The sequence below is a fragment of the Pyrus communis genome, chromosome 15 (genome assembly GCF_041283825.1).
Source record: "Pyrus communis isolate YQ-2024b chromosome 15, ASM4128382v1, whole genome shotgun sequence".
NCBI lineage: Eukaryota > Viridiplantae > Streptophyta > Magnoliopsida > Rosales > Rosaceae > Pyrus > Pyrus communis.
The window spans coordinates 2,100,109-2,118,990 of NC_142579.1; the positions used below are offsets into that span (position 1 = coordinate 2,100,109).

Sequence of the window (18,882 nt, forward strand, 5' to 3'; positions counted from 1 at the left end):
CTTCTTGTTTGCAATTTGATTTACTTAATCATTTTAAAAAGGGTTAGGATTCATTATTACGTTGTGTAAACATTGTAATGTATTTCAATGATCCAACCGTCTTTATCTTTTAAATTTTTTCTCAAATATCATGTCTACCAATAATCTTGTAAAATTCGACTTATCTAGATGAGGAGGATGATTTCAAGGGCCGACAAAAAATCGGTGTACCGATATCCCGATCTCAAATTCGACTTACATGAATGAAGAGAAGGATTTAATATTAGTTTGAAAGCTAATTTAGACCTATTGTGTGACTTATAAGGCGAAATTATCTCAAGGGCCGACAAACTCGGCCAAGTTTTAAGTCTGATACTTGAGAGAGGATACACAGCAACTCTATCGAAAAAGAATTTCGACCTTAAAATCCAAGAACTAAAACGCAACTCAACTCAGCGGGACTGTCTTTTGGGTCTTCTAAAACCCAAATTCAGATTCTTCTTCTTCGTTGTGAGCTTGAGAAGTCGGAATCCGAAGACTGCAAACAAATCAACTCCGTTATCAAAATCGCTACCCGTCCTTCAAATTATATGGAAGGTTTTATTCAACAAAGTGGAAATAGGAAAAATTCTCAGCTGAACATAAGAAAGGAAAATCATGTACAGATTTGTCATTTCTCTACCAGCGTTCTAATAGTTCAACAGCACGGCAAATGCCGCTAAAACGAAAAACTACGTCCGAATTCCAGCATTTCTGAACTGTGCTATAAATGGCGCAACAAAAAAATAGGCCAAAATACATGTAATCGAATGTAGGGAAAAGAAGGAAATTAGTTCGTATTGACATGTATACTAGACAACTTGTTTGTTGATTCTTGTTAGAACACACACCTTAAGTTTCCAGCCTATAATTGGTGCTAAAATCGGAGACTTTAAGTTAACTTAAAGCCCGCATCATTGATGAACTTGGAGAGCATGCCATTTTCCACACGATATGGTGCTACAAATCTTTTCTCCTTATGCCCGTAGGAACACCATAACATACTGGTGATGCTCCAATTAAGAAAGGAAGACTGCAGGCTTCACGAGCTTGACTCGCGAATGATCCAATCTTCGGCCTATGATCACAAGAAATCATCATTGGATCACTTTCACAAGCTTCAGGCAATTTCTTCCTCGAGACTTTCTTCTTGGCAATACCTTGACGGCCCCTAATGCTCAATGCCTCAAATTCTTCTGCTACTCTGCATTCGGCACAACCCTCAGAGGAACTCGATCTTTCTTTTAGCCAACCATCAAGCATGGCCTTTGCAAATCGGTTGATGTCCTTGTCTGTCACTTCCCATAAATTTCCAATAATGACAGGAGAACCAGCCAGCAGATAAGATAGTGCGGGACCGTGTGGAACATAACAACCATTCAGTGTCAGAGAACCACTACTACATCCCATCAAAAGAGTAGCAGCACAATTTTCCAGACTCTGAATCTGATGCATGGGAATATAGTTCACCCCTGTACCACAAGACATACAGACACAAATGTTCGGTTTGATGTTTTAAAAACTTTTTATGCCAAATATAAAAAAACCAGAATGATAAAGTATACTTATAATCATACGTACCACTTCCATGGCCGATATATACAAACAACGTAAATAATAAAGTATAATTATAATCAAACGTACCACTTCCGTGGCCGATATATATAAAGAGGTCATGGCTTTTCAAGGCTTCTGCCAATTCTTCAGCAGGGGGTGCACATCCGGCCTTCCCCTGTGCAGGGTATTTAAATGAAAGGTTACTTACGGAAACATATAGATTTGTGTTTATATGTATATATAAAATATGCCACATCCTCATGAATCTAATTTCAGACAGTGGTGAGGAATGTTTCAGAATTCCCCAATTATAGAACACAGACGTCTATGCGATAGTAGGAAAGAGAAAAACAGAAACCAGGATATTACCTCCAAATTTTGATCTCTGAACCACTTCTCAAATTCGATTTGTGTGATACCTAGATCACCACCTGGGTTCAGGAGATAAAATGCATCCAACGGATCAATCGAAGGGAATGAAGCCTCCTGACAGAAGGCATGCGATAAGCCCCCTGGTTTCTTAGTACTACATGCAACTTTATCTTGATGGTAATTCTTCTCCAGCGTTGCAAAGATGCTCCCAACAGAAGGCATGCGATAAGCCTCCTGGTTTCTTAGTATCGGTATATTCTCCCAAGGAAGCATCTGTTAATCATCATTTAATCAGCTTATTTAAATGATGATAGGTGTATTGGAGAAATAGAAAGGTATCAGGTGTTATACAGAAAAGTGTAAGCTGCTAATTGCCTATTTAGCAAAAAGAAAACCAAGAAAGTTGTCTTGAATTTCATATACTGCCTTGTGCAAAAAAGAAAGCAGCAAAAAAACAAGCTAATTTGTCTTGAATTGACCTTGGATTACAAAAGCATGAATAATCAACCAAGAGCAGTTTCATGAGATGACACACTATATGCTCCACACATACAATGATCCAGCACAAACTTTCAAGAGACACAAAATAGTTTAGGGGCTAACCTTTGTAATCCTAGCATGACTAACAAGTTAACGACAATTGGACCAAAATGGTTGATGACCATCTAGAGTTATGTAGGAAATTGAGGGAAAGACTAGGATAATCATAATATATAATGAATTATATTGATCAAAATGGTTGACAACTCTTTTTATACTTCTGAGTAATTTCATGGTGTTCCGACACCCCCTTATTTCATTATAGAAAACTACAGAATTTGTTGACCATCCATGCTTTGCTCAATTTAAAAGATAATATTCAGAGAAGAAAAACATTTGGCTCATAACTTTGCAAAAACCTCTCTAAATAAGTAGAAAACAGAGGAACCAAGCACAATACCTGCACCTCGAAGTCCAGCACTAGAATGATGGGCTCTCTATTTACAGTATCTAGCCCTTCAAGCTCATTCACTGCTCCCTGTATTAGTTGGAAAGCCAATTCAGATAGTTTCTGATAACCATTAGATTCGTTAGGTGATGCCAACCAATTATTTTCCTCGGAACATCCAGCTTTACCAATATAGCAACCTTTCTTGAAACAAAGCTGTGAAACATATGCACCTCCTCCTTCAAAGGCATATTTGGAACCCCCAAGAATGACTCTCAGAAGACTCTCATCTATGTCCATTTTGCACTTAGATTTCAAATCCCGTGCCAGCTTCTTATGTACCAAGTCCAGCTGCTTGCAGTTTGACGATTCTCCCAGAAGCACATATTTCCAAGGACCAAACCATAAATCTTCTAAGTTCCTGGTGCATGAAGACATAACACCATGAGCGCCAAGTGATACACAGTTCTCCAAATTGAAAACTGATGTCTAATGTTAAAACATTAAACAAGGTACAGAATTTCGTTTTCATAAAAATTATACTGCCATTAACAGAATATATAGATTGAAAACCCAAATCTAAACTCATTATCTCAACAAAATCCAATAAAAATAAAATAGGTTGGTGGACATTCATGAGTCGCACAATTAAGCACACGAAAGTTTGCATACAAAGAGAGGAAAGAGAAACCTACTTCAACAATTTACAGAGGCGACGATCAAGCTTATTTCTCCACATCCACCATAACGCCCTATTCTCTTTTGTATCTTCTTCTTCGATTGAAGAAGACAAATAACTCTCCTCCAATATCATTCTAAATTCTGGAGCTACCCTGTCAACCACAGTGGAACCCCATGGGCAGCACCAACGCTTTCCAACCTTTCCTTCAGAAACACTAACAGAACCAGAACTTGTATCATCAGAGGAGTCTCCTGTGGAAATTTAACATAAACAAATTACTGCAAGTGTTGATCAGTGCAAGACATGCTATGAACTTCTGAATTCATGCCTACCAACATTAAAAATTTACCTTCTAATACTGAATCCACAGGTAGAAGCATAATGATAGGTTGACTCTTCAAGTTCAAGCGTGATACAAGAATCCATGCATGAACACAAGTATGAAAGGACAACAGCTCCTGTAGGAAACTAGCATAAGGGCTTCCGAGCAAACTTATACAGATAATTGTTGTGCAAGGAAGGCCGGCAAAAAACAGTGTTACAAATCCTTCAAGTTCTTGAATAGACTCAGGTGCAAGCCTGCATCAGATACGAACAAATCGTGTTAGAATGGTTCAATAACAGACACCAACAATTTTGTAACGTGACAAACACAACCTGAGTAAATTCCTTTTTTCTGATCCCAAACAAGTTGAGCCAGGAACATGTGAACCCTGAAAATAAGGATTTTTAACAACATTAACTTACTAGTATGTGTTAAATAAAGGAATTAAACATTGGGTTTGCTATGCAACTACAACAATCTGGAATGCTAATTAGCTGAACACAATATGAAGATTAGAGAGCCTTAAAAGCAAATTCCAACATGCATTCACAGCAGTAGGGAGGTAATGTCCAAATGATGGTTTATTTCAATACTAAACAATCCAAGTGGTGACAAAACTTGTTCATAATTACCCAAGAACAGAACAATGAGTGTGCAACCAGAAAATATACCATTTGCATTTATCTTGGGAGCTAAGACATTCAAATAATTGATGTAAGCCCCCAAGTTTAAAATCTCTCATATAGATTCATTATTATGTATGTAGCTTGATTATTGCTTAAATAGACTAAATAAACAGAATCAAAGTGTGCAAACATACCTCAGTGTTTACAAGGTGCTGAACATTACATATCCCAGATATATTTGTGAAAAATTGGCAACTAAGATGAGTGCCAAGTGAAGCTTGATGGAAATAAGAAGCCCAATGGTTTTCACGGAGAGTTTTAGAAGAAGATGACAAAGAAAAAAGATCACTTGAGGCAGAAAGCACAAATATAGCTGCAAGCAATCTGGAAACCTGTTTAGCACCAAAAGTCAATCATCTTGAATAATGACAACTTTATAGAAACCAAATAAAAGCAAAACGACAAAAAATATAGGAAGACACTTGGATTTGTAATAGAAGAAACTCAAATCCATAACATCCAAATTAAATGCGGTTATTATTTAAGTTTTACACAGATAAGGAACTAAACCCAAGAACTAAAACTCCTTACAAAATAAGTCTGCTAACCTTACAACGCCGTGATCATCCACCCATATTCAAATTTTAACAAAACAAAAGAACACTAGTGAACTTAAATGATGTAGCAGTGACAACAAAAAACAATCTGAGCTCCTGTCATGTTTACAGAATCCAATAAATACAATTGAACTTACTCATAAAGCCATAGGAAATATTTTAAATGAAGAAAAGCATACCACAAGATCCTCTTAAATCTATATATTCTGTAACAAACACAATATAGTATGAACCCAGGACAGATCAATCTTTCAAAGGCTCCATAGCATTCCTCTACAAACCGTCAACCAACTTTTTGGACTGCATGACTCAATGCAGTAATACAATCCCATCATAAAATGGACCTCCCTTTTAAAAACATGGAACACACTGGATTGCGAGTTCAAAATAATTCCTGTAGAAATTATGGTTAACAGGATGTTCCAGATTACTTTTTAGGCATTTGAGTCACCATCCACCATTTGTAATGAGACTACACGCAGGACCAGAGGTTTGAATTCAAAGCCAAAAACACTCAACTGACCAAAATGCAAAGAAGCCACAGTTCAGGCTAAAGTTACTTAAAGCACTAAATGTTACAGAAGCAGCCAAGAAATTGTTTTCCTTTTCAATACATAAACATCCCCAACTATGTTAGACTATGTAATCCAATTTGACAAGAGTTGACCCTGCAACATTAAAATAAAACCAGGGTTACTTTCCGCCCAGTACGACAATGTTGCAACATGCCTTTCAAAAGAAGCTAGCTTTACTTGAGCCTAAAAAAAATGATTTCATTTTTCTTTTGGAAAAAAAGGAGTCATGAAACAAAAGAGATATAGTAGTTCATAAAGACAAACGCTCAGGATTTGCTCCTTACTATCATAGTGTGACGTATGCACTTGACATCAGAATAAAGTCCATTAACAACTCACAAACACATGGAGAATGATATATCAGTGAAAACACTACAGCCAATGCAATGAAAGGACTATGAAAGAATATAAATAGAAAATCAAAATAAAAGAAAAAAGAAAGGTAGAGTTGACCTTCTGGAAAAGTACAGGAACGTCGCGGCAGAGAACAAAAGCTAGCATCAACCAAGACACTAGTTTTGGTAGCTGAATATGAGGCAGATCAGAGCACATACTCCTGGTGAAAGAAAATCAAGAGAGAGAAAAACAATTAGCACTATTACAAATCTGAACAATGCACTCATGTTAACATTTGCATCTGTCATTAGGTATTTGCCTTGGAACTGAAATTTTTTCTTAGGTCTTTACATTGGCATCCATTTGTCAGTTAAAGCCAATATTCAACTGTAAAGGCAAAAAAAAAATAATTCAAAGCTAGCTTTTAGGACAGTTTTCCAGCGCTAAAGCATCATATAAGAAACAAACAATATGCTCAACACGATTGCTCTTTTTCTAAATTATCAATCATTTACAGATATCACTGTAGCACAAAGTGAATTTAGACACATGATACTAATTCTGGAAAACCTAAAATTCTTATTAGACGAACATATACACATGGCTTTGTTTCTAAAAGCATTTGGGCCAGTTAAGAGAAGCAACCAAACAAGTTTTGTTCTTCAATTAGGCAAAATTAGGATGCCATCCTTAGTCACCCTGGTTCTTTAAATAAAATTTTATACCCTTTTCAAGCTACTGGGACAAATTTTCAGCTGGCAACTCGGGATTTTCTATTACTTTTTTAGAAAAAGGGCTTTTGTGTTCCAAAGATGCCTTTCTTCTCCTAGTAAAACTAAAATGTGACTGTTTGGCTCCAAACATAAAGCAACTGATTATCATTCCAAATTATTAACTCCTTCTAAATTTTAGAGAGAGGGAGAGAAAAAAACTTGCATGAAATTCTCTCACTGTCTCTGAAAAGGTTTTCTTGCAGGTCAGGGCACTTCCAGCAGATTTATTTTCTCTGAAAGTGACACAATTTCAATTTTTAAACTTTTTCGACATTGTTTGCTGCAATTGCATGTACCCATAAGAGCATGGGTAAACTGTATAAATCCATTGCAGCTTATCCCAAAAAGAAAAAAAAATTGAAGGCATTACTCATCTCTTTTATACTAAGAAGGAAGTGGCCAGTGATACTCCTGATTCTAAATTAAGGCATTTTTACGCAATAAGCATGCATAGACATACATAAGAACTTACTATTAAGATTACCTGGTTTCCTTAGAACAGTAACTCTTCAAAGACAACCAACTTATGTTCAACAGTACTTCTGCCCGTTCAACACAGAACACATCCCCGGGGATCTCCTTTCCCATTAAATCAAGCAAGGAAGTCAATGGAACAGTTGAGGTAATAGGACAAAATGGGTTTCGGCTGACCAAGACTGATACAGTTTGCACTATAATTTCATGTGTCTCGTGAATTTGACCACGACTCTCCAAGCATTTTCCTGAAAATTGCTAAATTTAATCAATAAATATTTTACGGCAACAAAAAAGTTTTAAAGCAAAACACAAAACAAAGTTCCATGTCCATTGGATCTCATACTTTAGCCATAACTTGCAAAACAAAATGCAAGAACACAACTATGTATGGAAATCATGACACGTTTGGCAATTCAAAAGCAAGAAACTATAGTGCTAAGAAAATTGTTAATAATACTAATGATAGCATTAAAAATGATAGGACAATTTTATGCAGATGAATCCACTCTTAAAAGTCTCTGAACTTCAGTTTCTTCCATGGCGCTATGTCTGACCTCTCAAAATCAAAATTAATCACACATAAAGTAAAATGGTACTGATCATTTCTCATTTCACAAAGATCAGCTACATAAACCACCACAACCACATGATAAAAAAGAGTCCTAAAACAAGGAAGAGGTTAGAGACAAAACTCAAAGCATCTTTCATAGTTCCAAAAAACGCACACAATAAGCATTGTCCATCCTTTTTCCAATAAGCATGACCACCACCATCACCACCTCGGCCCACACTACTGGTGCTGACACCATGCTCAGCCTCATCAGCGCTGGCCTTACCAAAGGGCAACACACATGAGCTGGCATTGGTGTTGGGAAATGAGGCAAGAGCCATGACTTGAATCTCTATCAATTTTTTAAATAATTTTCCTTTAGGCTAAAATAGTAACAAAATTTTCATTAAAAGATGGGTGTAATGAGAAATTATTACAGTGCAAACAGAAGTTCATTCAATAGACAAACATGCATGCAGATATAGAAAGTAAGAGATTATAACGTAGAGCTGCCCCCTACCTAATCCTGTGAGAAGCCTGAGTGATAAACGCCTGCGGACAAACTCCCATTTTAAATGTACTAAGTCTGTCACTAACCCAGATTCCATAACTTCCATAGGAAGACATTGCCAACACCTCATTTGGTTGCAAATGCAAGTTACATTGCTCCCAAAAGCAACCTCACAGCTTTTTAAATCCAAAAGAAATTCCCTCTTGCTAAAAGTATCAGGGCTATCATGCTCACTTTTTCCTTGCAGATGTTTTGAAGGACCAAGTTGGACGATGCCATTTCCACTTATGCTTTGGTTCTGAGAAGATTGATATCTAGACCGAGTTACCCTCAAATTGTGCTCAGGTACTGAAACCTGATTCTTCACGACCGGTTTTGGTGCATTTTTGGTCTTTTTACATTTTTTAGCATCCATCTTGCTTTTCAGGCCCTCCTTAGTGGGTTTTCTATTATCCCGCTGTTTTTCTTCAGAAACAGCATATATACTGCTAACACAATATCCAACGTCTTTAAAACTAGCTTTTCCAGGCATTGTCCATTCAACACACTCTTCTTCTGGACAACTAACAGAATTTTTCCACTCAGAAAGATTTAGTATGGCAATGGCTGATTTGTACAGGTTTTCAGCATGCGACAACTTATCTGACGATGTACTTCTTGTATTTTCAGAAATGCTTTGATATAAATCACCAAGATTCTGATTAACAGTTGCTTCCAGCAACAATCTGCATTTCATGCAAGAAAGATCTGTGCTGCAAGCCCCAAAATATTGCTTGGCACTTTGCAGTTCCTTTTCCGCCAAATCCCAAAGTTGCTGCTTGTGGTAAAGCTTTCCTAAAGACACTCAAATTTGAACAGTGAATTAGCAAGTTATTACAATCCGCTTCTTTTGAAACCAGGGGCGAAGGAAGAAATAATTGTGAGACAACGGACAAGAAATAAAAGAGTTGTTATACCCAAGACAGTAGAAAAAACAATTGTAAATAGTGGCAAGCTCTGTGAGCAGGAAAAAGCTTTTCCAAATTGTAAAAAACCTTCGGCCTCAGCTCCTTTACCAATTATTTCAAGGATAACCCCTACCTGCAGGTTATATGGGAGATCCAAATTCAAATCCAATGTTAGTAAAAGATAGGTCCAGACTTGAACTTTGACAAGATTGACAGAAAGAGGAAGAAAAACCTGAAGAGTGCTCTCAAGATAACATTGAAGTGCATTCCATGGACTCAGATAATAGCTTTCCAGGTCACATGAACTAGTATCAAAAAGCCAAACTTCACTAGCAACTGATCTTTGCATATGCATATCATGAATGCTATATGTTAACTCCTGACAAATACCCCCTTCATTGTACTTTTTGGGCTGTCGCTCAGAAGAGAACATAAATTTCCCTCCAAATAGTTTAGCACGTAAGTTGTGAGCTTCTTTTGCATATGAGAGAGCCTACAGAATATTAAGAAATATGAATACAAAATCATCATGCAGGAATCCCCTTGATTAAACCATGAAAGCATCTCAACATCTAGTAATTAACAGTGCAAAATACTTTGTTAGCATTTAACAAACCAAAATAAATCAAGTAAAATAAACCAATGCAGACTACCTCAATTAACCGTCCATTTGAAACAAGTCTTTCCGATAAATCATAGTAGAGATATCCAGCTATGTAAGCAGACCAAGTCGATACAGGAGCCTAGAAGAAGAGTACCAAAATGTATTTATTGTGTCATTAAGGCATAAGAGTTCATGATGGCAACTTGAGAGAAACTTACCTGTGATATAAGTCCAAAAGCAGCTTCCTTAACTTCATCAATTGTGATATCTGATCGAAACAAGCTTTGATGATTCCATGGGCCCCGAGAAAAGTTTGGAAACAGAAATGAGAAACTATGTTGGAACACTAATAGTAATGGTCTGGAATCCTTTAGAGAATCTATCCAAAAAGCATTAGACTTTGAAAGTTCACCACAATGATCCGATAAGTTCATAATGAATGTCTCATTTACAGGTGAGGCACAAAGGGCATGGCTAATCCTCCTACATTCCCAAAATCTGGCCACGCACTTCTCTAATGGGACATTCCTCCATTTAAATAATCTAATCATAAGCTTATGTATATCATTATGAAAGTCCATGCAACCCTGAAGATAATGAAGAAACAAAAGCATTGTCATTGTTAAGAATAAAATCATGTCCTAAAGAAATAATATTTTCAGGTGGATCCTACAGCACCAACAACATCAGAGGACAAACCTTGATGGATAACAAATCAATGACATTGTAAAGTAGCAACATAGTATTTTCAGACAACATGGAGCACTTGTCAGCCGGAGAGCAATTATCAGGAGTAGAAATGCCCAACCATAGATTAATGGCAGCACTGATATCTTCAAGCACTCGCTGCTCATGAGTCATAACAAACACAAATCAAATAGTTGGAAATATTGTAAATTCAATGACACTTAAGCATATAGAAACAGCATATAAAGCTTTTTAGCAGTAATTACTCAATCTTAGTAAATAACTTTCATGATTTAGCACCTTTGAGTTGGGTTCAGCTTCCTGGGTAGAAAGTGCACGTAAGCAATATGCCACAGCTAATTGATGGCAAGGAGAAATTTCATGGGTACAGGTTTCATCATACATCTCACTCTGATACAGTAGCTTATTCATGTCAGCCAGAAACCCAAAAATCAAAGGGTTACCCGCTAAAGGCGAGTCATTAAGATTCGGAAATACAACAAAAAATAAACTAATATCTAAATTGACTTACAAGTAAACATATTGCATCCGATAAACACTGAAAACAGTCCTTCAGACCATTGCTTCCAGAAAGCCTTAATGCCCTTCCCTTTTTCAACAAAATTCTTGATTTTTGTAACCAACTATTTGGTGTGACATACACATCTTTCAGCAGGAAATCTATAATTTTCATTTGCATTTTCTGACAAAACTTAGGGTTCACAGCAGTCATTCCCTCATAAGCAAGAAGTTCCTGATATTTCAAGATAGAAATGTAGACGTGAGAAAAGTTAGTACAAGTGCGACCTAAAGTCTTAGGGATATATATATATATATATATAATGAACTCCAACTGCAAAGAAATACAAAATGTTCCAACCTGTTCCAAAACGGTTTCGTTTATCTTCTTTGGGACTTTCTTATAAGACAATAACAAACTGTATAAGGTTGGAGCATCATCTTCAACATTCACATCCTTGTAACGTCTACATTCCATCTAGATATGGCATAATAAAAGTAAGATACCAGATACAGCATATTAAGTGAACACAATAGATAATTATAAGATGATTAGAATGAGATTTTGTGTCGACATTTGATGATTAGATGATGTTAAGTAAACACAATACGAAAAGTAAAGGAAATTCCAGATGATACCTTAACCCACTGCTTCACCACAGCCATAGGACCTGGCAGCCTCCCAAACAAGTTTGCAGCAATGGACCAATTTTCAAGGCTCTCTAATAAAGTTCTTTTCGCATCATAACTCTGCAATTCATTAAGAACGTCCAAAAGAAAAGCACTTCTCGTACAGCACTCATTATAGAAATCTAAAATGGCATCTTCTGACAGATCAACCTCGGACGCCTCTTGTTTGTGTACAAACATCTCACAAAGACGTATAACACGAGTCCATGATGCCTTGCAACATAAGTTCAATGCCTGTGATGCCTGCAGAGGTACTTTACAAAGTCAAGCAAAAGAAAGGCCTCAACAAGGAATTGTAAAGTACAAAAATGCTTTTGGTATAAGGTGGTTTTATCTTTTCATAGGAAACTACATTTCATTAAAAGAAAAGAGAAATTATAGTAGACGACATATACACTAAGCTTAAATAATTAAAAACCAGCCTCCACCAATAAACGATCCACATACAACTACAAAATCCAACAGCAATTCACAGAACAATCAAACAGCTACATCCCCATCCAATAAGATTGAAAAAGAGTATCTATCCTGTACAAAGTGACTACATGAACAAAAAGAAACATCAGAAAACAACAGAAAATTTCCTTGAATTTGGTTAAATTAGGTCAGGAGTGAAACATATTTAAACATAGCAGGAGCCTGGATTGTCTATAAGGGTCATGGCTAACTTCTAAGGATAAAAGGTTCAGTTAATAAGAAATAAAGCAGTGCCTTGTCTGGAACTCTATCCAGTTCAAATGAAAGTGCAGATGCACATATTCATCTAGAAGCTTAAACTATAGCACAAAGCGATCCTATTCTTAAGATCTACCGCATCTTGTATGGGTATTAAATCCACCTAGCATCGAACTTTCAAAAAGGGTATGGAGAAAAATTGCTCACTTTTCGTTATTACCTTATCAACTGCTTTTGAGTTATACCAAAGTGGCTACACTATATCATCTCCTTTAAGAAGCTCTCATTTTTTAAGTTATTCAGTCTGACTGTATAACATGCCAAACTGTCTGACAAGATATCGTTTTCCCTTTTTCAGCCACAATGTGTGTTATGTACCCACACACAAAAATATATACATGACATTGTTTTATTTGAGGGGCTTTTCATCCTTGCAAAAAATGAACTTTGGTTGGAGAACTAAAGATAAATGTTTTGGATCTATCAAACTACAATGAGGAGTGGGGACAACAGAGCGTCCCTCAAATGGTCATATTTGAGGGATATACATATGTGAAACACATTGGACAGGGAGCAGATTAATACATTGACAACAGAGCAAACATCTTTAGATACTTGAGGTAAAACATTTGCATGACAATACTGCTATGGTGATACCCAAATCGAGTAGTGTAATATATGTATCTAACTCTAAAGGATTATCATGGCTCTTTACACATAAACAACTACAGAGGTGCCCCTCAAATATTCGATAGTATTTAAATATTAAGCCCATAGTTCCAGCATTTCTGCATATAGACAACATAAATAAATGTGTCAATTTCCAGATATATTCTTTATCTTGATACATGGTGTTTTTGGATAAAGAAATTGAGAGAAAAAAAATACAGAGAATTTTTTTCATTTGAACAATAAAATTTGGAGCGGAATGGAGACAAAAGATGAGAGGTTTGCAAAGAAAATGAAATTTGTGTTGTGCTTGATTTTTGAAAAAATATCCTGAATTAAACATTTCTTTCTGTCTTTCTTCTACCTATCCAAACAAGAATAAGAGAAAGTAAATACCCCCTCTTCCCTCTCGAATCTACTACCTATAAATTTTAATAACTAAACGCAATATATACGAAAAAAATACCAAATCTATCTAATATGGACCTCAAACCAAGCCTCGGGAATCATCTTTGGAACTTAAAACAAAATAGTTCTGATGAAATGTAGATCAAACTAAATTACTAAAGCTAATTGTATAAAATGGTTGTTAAGAGAAAAAGAAACTTCAAACAAGATATAGTTCAATGTTTAGAATGGATGCATGGCAAGAATTTATTCAAGCCATAAAAGCACTTACAGAGCCAAGTACAATAAAGATAACAAGTAGAATATAATAGAAACCAACATTACTTTAGACTGAAAATGATGCTTCTCATACTACACCATATGCCATCCAGTCATAAATATTCATTCTGTAAAAGAATACCTCTTTTAGCTCCTTGTTCCGGTACAAATGTACCCCGATATTGTACAGAGAGACATACAGATGCTTTAGACCATGAGGTTGAATCCAAACACTGGTGATGACATTTTCAAGTATTTGCACACTCTTCTGAAATAAGAAAAAGGCAAGCCAATTACCTAGTTTGCGCAGATAAAGATTGTGCTGTACAAGAGTCATAAGAAATAAACATTTCACTAATGAGAAAACAAATAACTGGGACCATTTCAGCATTATATCACAAGAATGACAACCTGAATGTTCAGCTTTGTTATGATGGAGAGGGTAAAAGCAGCCACAGCAACATCAAGGGTGCTGTTTCCATCAAATCCATCTCTATCCACCTCATATGTACATCTGTACCTAGGCACAAGCATATTTCAGATAAATCTTGCAACATCAACTGACTATAATCTTGTAGGACAGTAGTTAGGGAAAAGACTGAAGAAATTGTGGATTAAAAGACCAAGCAACTTCATTCACGTGTTCATAGTACTCAAAGAAACGAAACACTGAACCTTATCATTGACTCACATTTTAAGAGAAAGAAAAACGTCACAAAACTGATGGAATGCACCCTGGATATGGCACACTTCAGTAGAAACAGAAGCAGCTTCATTATTAGTAATAATCTGTTTCCTTCCTGAATTTACAAACTCTGTGAGCGGCTGGCATAAGAATTTCAATGCATTAAAATAAGACAGAAGATAGTTCTTTCTATCCTTCTGCATTTGAATCAATGAGTCCCCACTGTCCGAACTCAATTGCGAATTGGATAACAAAGAGTCGTCATTGCAGCCAATTTGGAAATAACTTCTCAATGAACCAAGCAAACCGGACAAGCGATTCACTGTGTCCCCATCATCAAGCAAAACTCTAATTGCACCTTCAAAGGATTGAAAATGACCAACTTTTGACTTCATACTACGATCAACAAAGTGCAATCCAGTGGCATAAACCCTCAGAATTAACTGAAAAGGTGTTCCAGCCTGCACAAAAAGGTAGTATTTTCATTACAACATACAAATACAAACACTGCCAATGAGTGCCAGTTTAGTGAAATTTATATGAGCAAACTACATAAATAAGATACCTGATGGAAATCACCTGCTAACTTATTTAAATGAGATCCAATAATACCGCAAAGGTTTGTGTTTGTATTTTGACATTTCTTGGCACAATAAGCAATAAGTTCAACTAACTCTTTTCCTGTATTTTCCACTTCAGCCTGCCAAAGTTTACAGAAATGCAATCATTCTGACTAATTCAAGTTATAAATCCATAAGTAATTATCTCCAAACAGTTCATATGAAGATAGCACCACCTCCAAAAGTAAAGAAATTGTATATAAGGTTCAAGGCAACATTTGTTTATGAGGTACAATTCAAATAAATAAAAAGTTGCCATCAAGATGTAACTCAGTAACAAGGGAAAGTACTAAAAGTCCACGCATATGAATTGGTAATCAACTGTATGTTGCAGTATAATTCTCATAAGAAAGACAATAAAAAGTACTTAGTCCAAAGAAAATTGATGAAAATGAACAATAAACAAGTGGAAAATCTAGCTTAAGTTCTCCTCCACACAAGAACTTTAGTTAGAGACCCTGTCATATAATTTCTTCACCAAAATTAAGGTCCAAAGATAGCACGTTGTGTTCATTTATTAAGGGATAGTAACAAATTAAAACATACATTGCATGAGAATTTTAGTATACTAAAAATATGAAATAATTCAGATTAAATACCACACAGACTAGTCCAAGGTTTTACAAGGGTGGTGCTATCCAACACTCCTTTTTACCTTTCCCACACTCCTCTAAATTCCCGGCCGTCAAATTGAATGAATTGAAGAGGATCAAAGGGCAAAAATTAACAGAGGGTGTGTGGATGGCACCACCCTTTTACAAAGGACCTATATGCTACTAATTAGAATGATTTTTTAATTAGGATAGTCTCATGTACATTCACTTCTACCGAAAATTTGATACTTGTTTATTTTATGATCAAATAACAATTTTTTTAATAAATATTAACTAAACTGTTACATTATTTGCAGAAACAACAATTAATATAAAAGTCAATTCAATTAGACATAATATTCTTTTCTCTATTTTTTTGTCAAAGAGTCAAATAATATTTGTGGTCTTCAATAATCACTGTGATATTTTTCCCTTTTCATTTTCCTCAGATAAAAGTGAAGCGGAAAACCTACCCTAAATTAATTATCTAACTATACCATTGTAATGCGATTGTTGAGCCAAAAGAATAATACAATTAAGAAAACAATTATGATATGTCTTAAAAAAGAAAACAAAGGCAATCAAATCGGAGGTCTAAATCATACCAAGTACATACAACGAAAAAAAAATGTAACAAATAAAAAATCTGCATGATCTGATGTCTAATTCCCAAGCCATCATACATTTTCAAAAAGGCCAAAGTACTTTGAACCCAGAAGATATGGAAACCTTTCTTTAGCTTAGTTATTATATGGTATCCCAAAGTTCAAGAATACAAATAAAAGCATGTGATCATATTTCTGCCATTTAGTTGAAATAGAGGTCAAAATGTCTAATACAAACTGGCTCAGCCTTCAAACGAATATCTGGAAACTAAACATTGACATGGGCACTGACGATTTATGAGCATAGACATCTTGGTCAAATCACATTCCTCAATCCTAAAATACACATTTAAAACCATCTGCATTACCTTACATTCGTGGACAAGGGAGTCCAACAAGCAAAATAAGATGCGAGTGAGTGTGAATGTATCCTCTTGAAACAAGAATAAAGATGAACATATTGTACGGGCAAACTGTATGAACAAAAGAAAAAGACTGATTAGATACGTGCATCAAATTTTTATAAAATCCGTACTATAGAATCAAACATAGGCTACCTTGAACATTGTGTCTTTCATTGGCGACTTAGCATACTCGGTCATGGTTACAATGCAGAACTTTTGCACTAGATCCCCATTGAACACCGATAGCTCCCCAACTAAAAATTGAGTACACCTACTCAGATAGGCAACCAGATTCCTGTGCAACTTCTCACATGTGCTTGCATCTAATACCCTAAGACATTTCATATCAGGTACACCAATCAGTAAACTACTTATCATTGCTGTAAAATCACAAATAATGTTTAAGTGCTCGAAATGCCAGTGAAACTGTGCCTGCTTCAGATAAGTTCAGGGTTCTGCTTTTCAACTTGAAACATTTAATTCAAAATACTAACAGCAATATTGTACGGAAAGCGAAAATCGGATGACTCACTCACCGGAACCACGGCATGACCTCCTCAGCCAAACAAAGCACCCGCTCAAACACCTCACTGTCCTTACTCTGACTCATGGCCGCACATTTCACAAGCGTCACCACAATTTCACCCACCAAAGACCCAAAATCTTTATCTCCACCCCCCTTCTCCACATCCGGCACAAATCTCCGATCCGATTTCACCGATTTCTTCGATCCACATTCAATCGCCTTAAGGCTCTCCAAAACCCTAAACCCCTCACTTTCCGCATCCTTGTACCGCCCACATGACACGAGGCAACTCACCATCCTCACCCTCGGGTAGTGAAACGAGTACGGTGAAGCGGACAACACAGAGGACACGGCGGCCAGGCAGTCGAGGCAGAGCCGGTAAATATCGAAGAGTTCTAGGGCAAATTTGTCATCTAACTTTGAGGGGTCGGCGAGGCGTTTGGGGAGAAGGGATAGCGAGCGGTTGAGGAAGGGGAGGAATTTCTTGGCGAGCGTGCGGAGGAGGGTTTGGTGGTCTTGGGATTTGGTTGGTTTTTTTGTTTTTTTGGGGTTCTGGAGTTCAGTGAAGGGCTGAAGGTAGGCGGCGACGAGGGGATGAAGGCCGGCGGAGTTGGAGGCTTCAAGTTTTGAAACGATGGCGGTCTCCTCCATGGCCTGTGGAGAGAGAGTAAGAAATGTCTGGCTTTTTCTGGGCCTAGGGCGCGCCAAGACATTCCCTTTCGAGCTTATTTAAAAAAGAAAGGAAAATGGAGCTGTAATTCCCATTTTACTTTCAAGGAGAATTCTCCCCTCCTAATCTATCTCTCATTCGTCTTCTTTTTTAACGATTACGGTTAAGTCATATCAACATTTTGTATTAATTTTTTTATAGAAATAATAAGACAAAAAATAATATGTGAAGAATGATGGAAAGGGGATGGGACTAGGAGGAAAGATATTCCTACACCTTTTGCTTTTCCAAGTTTGGTGCACTTACTACTTTTAGTTTTCTTCTTATAACTTTTATACTTAAAATTTGATTCTTTTGCCATTTTGATACTTGTATTAGTACTGGTTTGATATGATGAGTTTTTTTTTTTAAAACGGGTATCCAAAAAAGCCAGTTTTTTTGTGTTTGGTAAACATTCAACTTCAGTTTTTTTTCACAGTTTTGGACGAAAAAAAATTGAAATTTCAAAGCAGCAAAAGCTACCTTTAAAAAATTGACTTTTTTTGCTTCCACTGCTTCTGCTCAAACCTAATTTGCAAGAAGCGATGAGCCCTTTAACGAAACTTTCAACCAAAATGACCTTAAACAATTAAATAATTACACATAAGACCAATTGGAAAACGTCGCCGACTTCAATTGGAAGGTCGTCCTCGCCGATCCCGCCACAACGCCATTCACTCCCAGCTTCAACAATCACCGTTATTGACCTTGGATTCCATACCCTAGGACGTTGTTTTTGCCTCTATCCTTCCTCCCATCTCTTGTCTGTCTTCTCTCACTCCCATGCCGACAAAATCGTACTGAGAAATACCACCATCTTTTCCAGCGAGGACCAGATTCGGTTTTGGCATCGCAAATTTGCCAAATTTCCCAGGTTGCACCACTTATAGGTGACTGATCTTCATATTTCTGCAAATTATGAGAGCCCATATTGCT

General features: G+C 36.5%; 1 protein-coding gene across 4 annotated transcripts; it reads right to left on the minus strand.

Annotated features, from left to right (window-relative positions):
• Nucleotides 1-135: 135 nt before the first annotated feature.
• Nucleotides 136-17,959, minus strand: ESP (separase). Of its 4 annotated transcripts, XR_015957349.1 has the most exons (28): nucleotides 17,248-17,954; nucleotides 16,865-17,042; nucleotides 16,676-16,780; nucleotides 15,055-15,189; nucleotides 14,496-14,950; nucleotides 14,216-14,324; nucleotides 13,947-14,072; nucleotides 11,744-12,037; nucleotides 11,466-11,582; nucleotides 11,118-11,339; nucleotides 10,886-10,996; nucleotides 10,598-10,744; nucleotides 10,117-10,485; nucleotides 9,948-10,037; nucleotides 9,527-9,787; nucleotides 9,304-9,427; nucleotides 8,357-9,181; nucleotides 7,294-7,531; nucleotides 6,154-6,256; nucleotides 4,703-4,900; nucleotides 4,215-4,270; nucleotides 3,907-4,136; nucleotides 3,571-3,808; nucleotides 2,888-3,296; nucleotides 1,945-2,220; nucleotides 1,663-1,750; nucleotides 870-1,490; nucleotides 136-517 (listed from the first exon to the last, which is right to left on the minus strand). XR_015957349.1 is itself a non-coding variant. In XM_088686928.1 (27 exons), exons 1-27 carry the CDS (start codon nucleotides 17,886-17,888, stop codon nucleotides 979-981), a joined length of 6,651 nt encoding a protein of 2,216 aa, XP_088543054.1. In that variant the 5' UTR covers nucleotides 17,889-17,959; the 3' UTR covers nucleotides 599-978. The 4 variants fall into 4 exon arrangements, 3 of the variants coding, with proteins under 3 accessions (XP_088543054.1, XP_068323045.2, XP_088543055.1); XM_088686928.1 differs by lacking the exon at nucleotides 136-517 and having other exon boundaries at nucleotides 599-1,490; nucleotides 14,216-14,318; nucleotides 17,248-17,959; XM_068466944.2 differs by lacking the exon at nucleotides 136-517 and having other exon boundaries at nucleotides 599-1,490.
• Between the last annotated feature and the right edge of the window lie 923 nt (nucleotides 17,960-18,882).

Bases quoted from the DNA above. Each gene is read 5' to 3' on its own strand.
- ESP (XM_068466944.2), bottom strand. From the start codon at position 17,888: ATGGAGGAGACCGCCATCGTTTCAAAACTTGAAGCCTCCAACTCCGCC. The intron at 9,788-9,947 runs GTAGTCTGCATT...AATATTCTGTAG, and splicing joins CAAATGGACGGTTAATTGAG to GCTCTCTCATATGCAAAAGA. The intron at 1,751-1,944 runs GTAATATCCTGG...TACCCTGCACAG, and splicing joins TCAGAGATCAAAATTTGGAG to GGGAAGGCCGGATGTGCACC.